The sequence below is a fragment of the Amblyraja radiata genome, chromosome 24, assembly GCF_010909765.2.
Source record: "Amblyraja radiata isolate CabotCenter1 chromosome 24, sAmbRad1.1.pri, whole genome shotgun sequence".
Taxonomy (NCBI): Eukaryota; Metazoa; Chordata; class Chondrichthyes; order Rajiformes; family Rajidae; genus Amblyraja; species Amblyraja radiata.
In genome coordinates, this window is record NC_045979.1 from 14,070,254 (window position 1) to 14,082,279 (window position 12,026).

The 12,026-nt window shown below is 43.3% G+C and overlaps 1 protein-coding gene across 11 annotated transcripts in view; it reads right to left on the bottom strand.

Annotated features, from left to right (window-relative positions):
* Nucleotides 1-12,026, bottom strand: part of nav1 (neuron navigator 1) — a 513,650-nt gene that overhangs the window by 146,480 nt on the left and 355,144 nt on the right. For all 11 annotated transcript variants that reach the window (XM_033042458.1, XM_033042456.1, XM_033042454.1 and 8 more), the window contains one exon: nt 8,986-9,124. In XM_033042458.1, the coding sequence (XP_032898349.1) occupies nt 8,986-9,124 (139 nt within the window). The remainder of the gene's footprint in view (nt 1-8,985; nt 9,125-12,026) is intronic.

Here is a 12,026-nt window from a genome sequence, read left to right on the forward strand (position 1 = left end):
GAAACCGGAGCACTCGGAGAAAACCCAAGCGGTCACAGGCAGAACATCGAACCACTGTTCAGACAGCACCTGTAATCAGGATCAAACTCGGGTCTCTGGTGCTGTAAGGCAGCAACTCTATTGTTGTGCCTTAATTTCAGAATAGAACAAATAATATTATATTCATCATTGTAAATAAAAGCTTATGAAAAAAAGGTTTTGTGTAAAGACATGTTTCCAAAAATGTTGGGGATGCAGTAAATAAGAACTATACTTTCCCTGATATACTAATTGATTTATGCAATGAATCTGTATAGTTTAAAGAAAGTTGATGTGCACACAAGCTGTGCACAATTTGCCCTGGTTTCATCTTTCATTTACCATTAGTTAAGTTTTGTTTAGTTTAGAGGTACAGCGCGTCCATGCCACCCAGCGATCTTCGTACACTAGCACTATCCAACACACTCGGGACAATTTACAATTTGTTTTACCAAAGTCAATTAACCTACAAACTTGTACGTCTTAGTAGTGCGGGGGAAATCGGAACACCCGCTGAAAACCCATGCGATTACGGGGAGAACGTACAAATTCCATACAGATAGAATCTGTAGACAGGATCAAACAAGGGCCTCTTGTGCAGGAAAGTAGCAACTCTACTGCAGCACCACCACCGTGCTGCCCATTGTCCCAATGAATCTCCAAACCCAGATCAGACCGCCCCGCCTCTCAAACATGACCTGGAGTGCAATTCTCTCTTGACATAATGATGAAATTTGGAAGGTGGAACGGAACACAGAAGTCACATTATGAACTGAAAGCTTTCTACGGACAGATCGTAAATAAGTTGTGCCTTGTTTGCACACATGTTCACAAATGAGACGAGAGGAGGTTGCGTGAAATCGTGCAGTCAGCTGGGGCTTCAGAGAGGTCTCGGTGGATAGATTGGAACATATTGGCGATGACCTCTGTGTCACAGCATTCTGACATGGAGTAGGGTGATATTAAACAGTATTGGGAACATTCAGTCAGGCATTGAATGGATGGAGCAATTGTATCCCCTGTCCATTTTTAATTTATTAGGACAGACAGGCAGTGCTTCGTATTGGTAGAAAGAAACCTCATGGCTTCATCATATTGTGTAGGAAGGAACTGCAGATGCTGGTTTAAACCGAAGATAGACACAAAATGCTGGAGTAATTCAACGGGACAGGCAACATCTCTGGACAGAAGGAATGGATGACGTGTTGGATCGAGACCTGTCTATTTGGAGTTTGTACATTAGTTTAGTTAAGAGATACAGCGTGGAAACAAGCCTTCCAGCCCACCGAGTCCATGCCGACCATGGTCACCCGTTCATTAGTTCTATCCTACACACTAGGGAAAATTTACAGAAGCCAATTCACCTACAAACCTGCGTGTCTTTGGAATGTGAGAGGAAGCCGGAGCACCTGGAATAAACCCATTCTCCTCGTGACTGCCTGGATTTTCTCCGGGTACTCTGGATCCCCATGACTTCCCAAAGACATGCTGGTTTGCAGGTTAATGGCTTTTGTAACCCTGAGCGTGTAGGTAATGGATAAGAAAGTGGGATAACATAGAACTAGTGTGAATGGGAGTTGATGTTCGGCATGCACGGTGGGCTGAAGAGTCTGTATCAATGTTTTATCTCTAAATCTAGACAGCATTATCACAGCTGTCTTTCCCTCCTTTCTCAGTCTGTCCATTCTTCACTATCCGCACATTAAGTAGGTTCCAATCTTTGCTGAGTAGTAACACTTACTCTCTGATTTGCAACTCACTGCAAATTTGAGCTAGACATAAATTGTCTACAGTTCTACAATTTATGAGGCCGGAAGAAGTGTAAACCAGCTGGAAACACTCAGCTGAAGACACACGTACTCAAGTAACTCAGCAGGTCAGGCAGCATCCCAGGAGAACATGGATAGGTGACGTTCCAGGTCGACAACCTTCTTCAGACTGATTGTAAGGGGAAAGCGGGGGGGGGGGGGGGGGGGGGGGGGAGGCAGGACAAATCATGGCAGGTAATAGTTTGCTGCAGGTGAGGAGGGGGTTTGATAGGCAATCGGTTGGAAAAAGGGCAGCGATGAAAAAACATAAGGTGTGAGACAAAAGGATTGAAGAGTTGCAAATTGTGAAGCTAGAAGAAGGAATGTAGGTGGTAAGGGTGGGGGGAGAGGAGAAACAGGTGTCAGTCCATGTGGGTCATAGGGGGAAATGGGAGGGAAGGGGGGGAAGAAGGTGGGCAAGTGGGGAAGAGGGAGGGGGGCAAATGATGTGGACTCATAAGTTCCAGCAGAATCCGTGGAAAGAGAAAGAGAATTAACGTTTCAGATCAAGGACCCCCCCCCCTCCCCGTCGGAAACGGCAAGGGGCATCAGGAGATTGACTTTGGACTTTAGGGGTACAGCACAGAAACAGGCCCTTCGGCCCATCTAATCCGCGCAGACCAGCGATCACCCTATGCACCAGCACTATTCTCGACACTCGGGACAATTTAAACAAATTTACCAAAGTAAATTAACCTACAAACCTCTTTGGAGTGTGGGTGGAATGCGGAGCACCGGGAGAAAACCCACGCAGTCACAGGGAGAACGTACAAACTCCGTACAGACAGAACCAGTAGTCAGGGTCAAACTCGGATGTCTGGCCCTGTAAGGCAGCAACTCTACCGCTGCACCAACATGCCACCCTAAGGATGCTAATAATTTGGGGAGAAATATCTGCGGAGTCATGGTGTAAGGGTCACATCCATCCAGTAAGTAAAAGAAAATGTTTTAAAACATGAATAATTTTGATGAAGGCTTTTTTTAAGCAGGACTAACCAGGGTTGAGCAGAGCAAGCATGTAGCGACACCATTTTACCTCAACTATTGAAGAACGAATAGCAACAACATTGTCAGACAGTGATGTTGAAGAACAAACTAGAACCTGGAACATACTTTAGGGTCAAGGCAGACAAACTTGGGCAACTGCAATGAAATCCAAGCCAGAGCATATTTTTGGTCAACCAGAGACACTGTGCAGATGCTGCTTTTCCTGAGAGAGATAAAACAGTATAGGGATGACGCAAACCTTGCCTAATCCTAAATAATCTTGTATCACTCACTGTTTATGACTAAAAGGAAAACATGATCTCAAGAAAAACGTTGCTGTCTTTCTTCCCAAATAATTGTAGAATCATTGAATCGTTACAGCAGAAAAGGAGGCCATTCTGCCCATTGAGTCCATGCCAGCTCCTGGCAGTGTGATCTTATTCATCCCATTTCACTGCACTCTTCACTGTTTAGTTCCATCGTCTCTCTCAAGTGCCTATCCGATTCCCTTCTGAAGGCAGTGACCAATTCTGTTACCACCAGCCCTCCAAACAGTGAATTCTGAATGACAAACACTCTCTGAGTGGTTCCGTTTTTTAGTTTAGTTTAGTTTATTGTCACGTGCACTGAGGTACAGCGAAAACCAGTCAGCAGAAAGACTATACATGATTGATTACAATTGAGCCGCCCATGGTGTACAGATACTTCAATTACTTGCAATAAATAGCTAGAAGGTGGAAGCCACTAACATGGTTATGAGAATCATCATGTTTGCTGGTGATTGCTCCCCTCATTTCTCTTTGAATGGGAAAGAATTTCCATGCGCAAATTGAAGGACGTATTAAAATAAATTCTAGCATGTTATTTTCTGGAGGGAAACGATTTAGTGTATACTGTCTGTATATTAGACTCCAATATCGGGATAAAAAAACAGCCACGTGTTGCTATCATTCAACTCTCGGTGAATGCAATTCCACCAAAAGGTTCCAGCCACTTCCTTTGGATTGAAATATCTGCTGTCAAATGGGAACAAGAGACTTGAAGCCACTACAGAATAAAGTTAGTGGGTGTTGTTTATACTGACATTCGCCTCTCTCCACCCATATCGCTGGGGTTTGCAACTTTCCTTCTTTTGCAGATGTGAATTTAATCACCCTGCTATATATTACTAGACATGTATATCTCTCTCTGTCATTACTATTGCTTCATCCCCCCTACACAAATTGGCCACAGCTAGGCCCAGTTTTGAATCCGCAAAAAAAAAAATTCCTGAAATATGGGCTATGTACTGCCCAACCTTAATTAATAATATTATTTGAGCTTGTAAATAAAGAACAGCACCCCAGGGGCGGCACGGTGGTGCAGCAGTAGAGTTGGTGCCTTACAGCGCCAGAGACACGAGTTTGATCCTTACTGCGGGTGCTGTCTGTACAGAGTTTGTATGTTCTCCCTGAGACCGCGTGGGCTTTCTCCGAGTGCTCCGGTTTCCTACCATACTCCCAAGACGTGCAGGTTTGTAGGTTAATTTGGCTTTGGTAAAAATAAATTGTGAATTGACCCTAGTGTGTAGTATAGTTCTGTGTACTGGGATCGCTGGTCAGCACGGACTTGATGGGCCGTAGGGTCTGCTTCTGTGTTGTATCTCTAAACTAAACTAGATAGCAATCGGCCCCCACTAGGTATTTTGCTGGGTAGTAGGCAGCCTCCAGTACACACTCACATCTACAGCTCTGCGTCATGCATGTTTCCCTGGGGTGATACATGACTGGAAACCAAAATCCAGTCATATATTAGCTCAGCGAAGCACTAGATATGTACATGGCATAACTATTATGGTCTAACAGATGATTCTGACTGCCTTTAAAAGAGAATTTCTATTACTAAATAATAGTTCTTACAGCATTTGCACTGCTTTTAAAGTATATATTGTAAGCTAACACATGGTAAATGAACCGCTGATACAGTAGTAGAGCTAGACAATACCAGTTTATATTTAGAGTAGCCATATTTACAAATGTATCATTTTTACAAATTAAATAGTTTGGAGCAGGATTCTATATTGCAAATGGGAAAATGCTTTCCCGTTGTATTCCTTAAAGCTACTGAGATGCATCCTCCAAATAAATTAAATGTTTCATAAATTGGAATTTTGTACTACTATTGAGGAACACAATATGTGTATTATCAGATATCTCAACGTGCTACTTTTTTGTAGAAATCTTCAGACATCTGTTATATACAATAAAGTCTTTATCTCTCTTCCTCATCTTTTGTTCCTTTGCGTGAACATAACTGAATGTAATGGAGTCATTTGTTGCTTTATATAAATAAAAGTTACGCAGCTGGAATTTTAATTTGTACAATTGACAGATGTTTCATCTTACAAAACTCACTTGCCTAAAAATATGATCATTTAGTGCCACGTTTTGTGCACGGTTTGATAATATTTCCGTGAAAATTCAACCTTAATGGGATATCCAGATCTCTGCCATTGCATGGTTAGAAATTTCCTTCCTCATCTTCAACACAGCTGATGTGCTAATGGATTGCCGAATGTTTACAGTTTACAGTTTAGTTTATTGTCATGTGTACCGAGGTACAGTGAAACGCTCTTGTAGCGTGCTAACCAGTCAGTGGAGAGACAATACATGATTACAATCGAGCCATTCACAGTGTACAGATACATGATAAGGGAATAACATTTAGTGCAAGGTAAAGGCAGCAAAGTCCGATCAAGGATAGTTCGAGGGTCACCAAGGAGGTAGATAGTAGTTCAGGACTGCTCTCTGTTTGTGGTAAGATGATTCAGTTGCCTGATAACAGCTTTGAAGAAACTGTCCCTGAATCTGGAGGTGTGCATTTTCACAATTCTATATTTTTTTGCCCGATAGGAGAGGGGAGGAGGGAGTGGCCTGGGTGCGATGTCCTTGATTTTGCTGCTGGCCTTGCCGAGGACGTGTGAGATTTAAATGTGTCGAGTGTATGCATTGCTGCAACCAACGCATGCATTGCACCATCACTACATGAGCCACTGAGAGAGGAACAGGTCTTCAGGGTGCTCGTGGAACGTGCCTGACAATGCTCCCATTTATGTGGCATGGCATCGAGAAATAGCCGAGTAAATCCCACGTTAAATTATGCACTAACCCATCAAGTTAACTTTTCCTCATATTACCCATCGCCTACACACTAGAGTTGCTACCTTTCAGCACCAGAGACCTAGGTGCGATCTTGACCACGGGTGTTGTCTGTACAAAATTTGTACATTCTCCTGGTGACCTGCGTGGGTTTTTTCCGAGGTATTCGGTTTCCTCCCACACTCGAAAGACGTACAGGTTAGTAGGTTAATTGGCTTGGTATAAATGTAAATTTGTCCCTTGTGCGTGCGGGGATCACTGGTCGGTGCGGACTCGGTGGTCCGAATGGCCTGTTTCCGCACTGTATCTGAAACTAAACTAAACTTTGCACAGTTCATGCTCGCCTATATGACTTTTAAAACACAATGTACTTGTGCTATAGCACCAGGATAAACGCTCATCCATGAAAACCAGGCCCAATGCCAAAGTAGTATCTTAACTCCCGGCTAGTGCTGCACCAGCGCAGAATGCAGCCCCCAGTGAGCGCTGCGCGGCCTTGCTGGAGCGGACATGGACACTGGTGTGGAGCCGAGAGACCGGACCCCGCTGCCAGTCAGGCAAACAGGGCCGTCAGCAAGCGAGATGGACATCGGTGAGAATGGAGGGTCGTCGGAGAGTCGTCGCCCGCGACAGTGCCTGCGGTCAGCCGAGGAGGCGCCGCCGAGAACAAAGTGAGACCTGGCGTGGGGAGGAGGGGCACTGAGAACAAAGAGAGGCTGGGGGTGGTGGGGGGGGGGGGGGGGAGTGGGAGAAAGGACGAGCGACTAAATTAAATACTTTTGTTACTTTGTCAGCACCCTTTACTCTTTGCATACTTGTGCATTGTTTGCAAAACAAAGCATTTCACTGAACAAAGTAGATGTGACAATAACATAACAATCGATCAATTAATCAAACTACTTATACCCAGTAATGTCAAAGGATAATAACTAACTCCATATTCAGTAATAAACTGTCTACAAGCTAAGTGTTTAACGACAAAACCCAATCCCAATGCCACATGAGAATCTCAGTTGCCTTTACACATAGACTATGGGACAACAAAAACAAAGCGTGTAAATGCCAATATATCTTTGGGTCTAATAAGTGCGCACCTCCGTTCACAAATTTGCCCCCAACATCTCCATTATATTTTCCCACTCCCACCATTATCGCTATTGTGGGACATTTGGGAAAAACCTTTGTCCGAGCACTAAAGAAAATATACTTGAAACAAAACTCACATTGGTCTGTGGTAGTCTGCCCCATGAATGCATCTTAACTGCTACCATTCAACATCTTGGCCATTATATTCCTTTGCAATGTCTTACCGCCATAAATTCACTTTGAGCAACCTGCTTTTTGCTGAAAAGTTAAAACAAACAGCTTCTGCCATACAAAACCTTACTTGGTCAATCCAGTTTTCTACCTTTGTTCATTTCCCTATTTCTTTCCACTACAGAGTTCGACCACTTTGAAGTGAATTCCAAACTCTAGATAGTCTTCCTACTTCCTGGATTTCTTCACTGCTGACCAGTTAACCTGTTTACTCACGGCAGCAAAGAATTCATCTTTAAATCATAAACACCCCGGCAGAAGCAGAAGTTTAATTTCAATATTAACGTTCTGGCTCACCACTAAAAGTGCCTTACAGATGCTCCCCGATTTACGATGCTTCGACTTACGATATGCCGACTTTACGATGGTACAAACGTTGGGCAACAGCAGCGAGCCGCAGCTCACTTCCGGCCACGTGATCACATTGTATTAAATGCGTTTTCGACTTACGATATTTTCGATTTACGATGGGTTTATCGGAACGTAACCTCGTCGTAGGTCGAGGAGCAGCTGTACCCGAAAACGAACAACACATTACCCTTCCATATCTCTATGTCTCCCTCTCCCCTGACTCCCAGTCTGAAGAAGGGTCTCGAACCAAAACCTTGCACATTCCTTCTATCCAGAGATGCTGCCTGGCCCACTGAGTTACTCCAGCTTTTTGTGTCTAACTCCCCAGACAAACTTACTTCTCTTCTGTTGTTGGCAGCTTTCACATTCATTTTCTGCAATAGTGAGCGATAATCCCAGAAGAGAAGTTTAATTCCATCCCAGATTGGAGCAGTTATTTTCTATATCTATGCATTTATACATTTCAAAAATCCCTGTGTATGTCTGCTCCAGCTGACAGATGCTTTTCGAATATGTTTCTAATTGCAGATGAACAGTTTCAAACAAAGACAATCTTTACTATATAAGTCTTTCAAAATTTAGCATTAGCACAGCTGTACTGCTCTACAGATTCCACTCTGCCTTTTGGTGTAACACACCCGATTATTGATGGTTATTTGGCTGCCTTCCATGCAGTACATTATGAGGTGAAAGAGTTGGTTGGGGGAGGATTATATCATGTGTATAAGAAGATATAACTTTCCCTCCTGCACTAGCTTTCTATGTGGATGTAATATTAATCATGCCCCTTTGCCATGCCTGCATCCAACAATCAGTGTGTTGTAACATTCTTCTTGGCTTGTGCCCAAATAGTATGTTAAAACAAAGGGGCATTATAAAACAACAGTATTGCAAAACTTGTAGAAAACCCGCACAATAAAATAACAGGCACTTGTTTCCTTGTTGTAAAACTGCAGAGGAAATACACAGTTCCCCATTTCTCGTTTTTTTGCAGTTTTGAGAAATGGCCCAAAGCAAAAATAAAAACACAAATAAGACAAGCTCTTTTATTGAAATAGGCTCAGTGATCTATTCCTTTTCTCCAGAGATGCTGCCTGTCCCGCTGAGTTACTCCAGCTTTTTGTGTCTATCTTCAGTTTAAACCAGCATCTGCAGTTCCTTCCTACACATCAGCAATGTTACCGGGTCTATGAACAAGTGGTGCAGGATTAAATAACCAAACATAATGAACATCATTCGATTCAAAGAGGTAAAGAGATGATACAACAATGGTCTTAGCTTTTGTTTTCTGGAGGAGGAGATTATAACACCACCATACAAACAGATTGTTATCGCTCTATTTTTTTATCGCCCTATTTTATTCTTACCGCAACACCGGAATTTCGTCTGGATGCCACGGGAGTGGTTGGATAGGAGTTGAGAGATGAACTGGCATTTAAATCTTCAGAACTAAGATTGTCAGAGGTGTCACTGAGGCCACTGCTCACGGAGCTGCTTTCATCCCAACTGAAAGAGAGAAGTGGAAATAAAGTTGAGAAGCCTAATGCAAAGCAAACACATTAGGCTTGAAAAGCAAGTGGACCTGACACGTACAGTTCATTTTAAAGCACTCTGCAGCAGGTTTTTAGAAAGTGACATACATTAATCAAAAAATGTCTTTTGGCTGTCAAAAATACCTTTTGCAAATATATCTAAACTAACTACAGATGACAGAAGGTCATTCATCTAGAGAAGTGTTGAAATCCCACAGCTGCACTGAATTATTAACTAAAATATCAATGAGATTCTAAATTTGCAATATACTAAATAAGTCCTGGGAAATCAATACTTGTATCTATTATCAGAAGCCCCATTTTTAGTGTGCTTATTAGTTCTGGAGAAAAGCAACTATTCCTAAATTAAATTACCACAATTATACATATATAGCCATCCAGTTAATATACCATGAATGTGAAAAGTTTGTGTTTTGGCAATTGGAATTTATTTCTGTGGTCCCTATCTGGCAAAATCGACTTTTCTGCCAACGTTATTGCTTTTTCACGTAATCTCTGGAATTCAATGATTTCCCACATCTAGTTTTCATAGAATTCTTACAAGGCATGTAACGTCTCCAATTTATTGCGCAATGGGACGGAAACTCCCTGGTGATGCCATCACATATAAACTTACTAAACCCTTGGGGTGGCACAGTGGTAGAACTGCTGCCTCACAACGCCAAGACCAAGGTTTGACCTTAACCTCGGGTTGTCTGTGTGGAGTTTGCACGTATTCCCTCTGGCCTCGTGGGTTTACCCCGGGTACCCCACATTCCTCCCACATCCCAAAGACGTGCAGGTCTTTTGGATAAGTGGCCTCTATAAGGTGTCTCTAGTTTGCTGGTAGTGGATGGGAAAGTAGGACTACAAAGAGCGAGTGTGAACAATGGTTGGCGTGGACTTCGTGTGCTGAAGGGTATGTTTACATGTTGTGCCTTCCAATCAATCAACTTATCACAATCCCTTTCCATAATTTTATTGATGGTGGTTGATACATGGCATCCACGCCAACAGCCTGTCTCGTCTTTTTCTTCTTTTGCTGTTTTGGACATATAAGATTATTAAGTGTTTGGACAAGCTAGAGGCAGGAAACATGTTCCCGATGTTGGGGGAGTCCAGAACCAGGGATCACAGTTTAAGAATAAGGAGTAAGTCATTTAGAACGGAGACAAGGAAACACTTTTTCTCACAGAGAGTGGTGAGTCTGTGGAATTCTCTGCCTCAGAGGGCGGTGGAGGCGGGTTCTCTGGATGCTTTCAAGAGAGAGCCTGATAGGGCTCTTAAAAATAGCGGAGTCAGGGGATATGGGGAAAAGGCAGGAACGGGGTACTGATTGGGGATGATCAACCATGATCACATTGAATGGCGGTGCTGGCTCGAAGGACAGAATGGCCCTACTCCTGCACCTATTGTCTATTGTCTATTGGTCTGTGTTGACTTGTATGTTTTTAGTGTAATTTTAGTTTTTGTATAATGTGGGGGCGGGGTTAGGGGAAACCTATTTTATCTCTTTCCTCGACAGTGATGTGCCTTTTTAATCGTATCTCCATCTGCACTGTGGCTTTAACATCGTGGAACTGGCGGTCCCTTTGTTAGGGATCGACTGCGAGAGCTCCAACTGCAGAAGCTTTGATCGCCCCGATGTGGGAGTTTTGATCGCCGACTGCGGGAGCCTCGATCGCCCCAACTGCAAAAGTTTTGATTGCCCCGACCGCAGGAGAAAAAGAGAAAAGAAGGTATAAGCTATTCGTCTTCCATTCACAGTGGGGAATGTGAGGTCGTGGAAAAAACAAGATGGACGTGCTGCCTGCTCTGGTGAGGACTTGGAGGGAGTGCCGTGAGTGCAGTGATCTCGGTGTGTTGCGGGGACATGGCGCAATCAGAACATCCTGGAGTCTACTGCGAGTGTGGATGGCTTTCTGAGTGTTCGGGCGGACAAGGACTGCAGAGAGAGTGACAGCGATCGATACAACTCTGGTCACATCATGGTGAAGCAGTGTGTGTGTGGCCTGGGCTGTGTGCCTTGGAGATTCTCACACGCCGTTGCGGTGGCTGTTTATGTTTAATCTTTATGTGGTCATGTATCTTGTTTCTTTTTTGTAAGACCGTTGGCAAATCAATTCCTTGCATGTTTACATACTTGGCTAATAAATTAATTACAAATTAACTACAATACAATAGGTCCATTTGTTTTATATGGTTAACTATTTCTAATGTGTACACAGTGAAACAGCTGTGTAGCGGAAGAGTTGCTGCCTCACTGCGCAAGATTCCAGCATTCAACCCTGACTATGGGTGCTGTCTGTACGGACTTTGCATGTTCTCCCTGTGACCACGTGAGTTTTCTCCGGGCGGTCCAGTTTCATCCTACATTCCAAACACGCGTAGGTTTTTAGGTTAATTGGTTTCTGTAAATTGTCCCTGATGTGCAGGATAGAACTAGAGGCTGGTGATCGTTGCTCAGCGTGGACTTGGTGAACTAAAGGGCCTGTCTCCACGCTGTATCTCCAAACTAAACTAACCTCTCTAAACTAGCAGAGTGCTAACTTCATGTAAGCATGTTAAGGGCTCATCTCAGGACATTATTAAAGAAGCATCCATGTGATCAAGTTTCTTGTGTATCACATGAAGATTAATAACTGAGCATTAATTGGGATTTACACAGGTAGTAACGCTTTAGGATTGGGATTTATACAGGGTAGTAACTGCAAGCTAAACACCGGAGACAGTTTGTAAGTTGATGGACCTGGAAGCCTTACTTTATGTTCAGAGTAATTTTATTGTCAATGTCAAAAGACCCTATTAAAATGACACTGATTGGGAAATTGCGGCATAAAAATGGAAATGAGTGAGGACTTCATTCCAGCAGGACC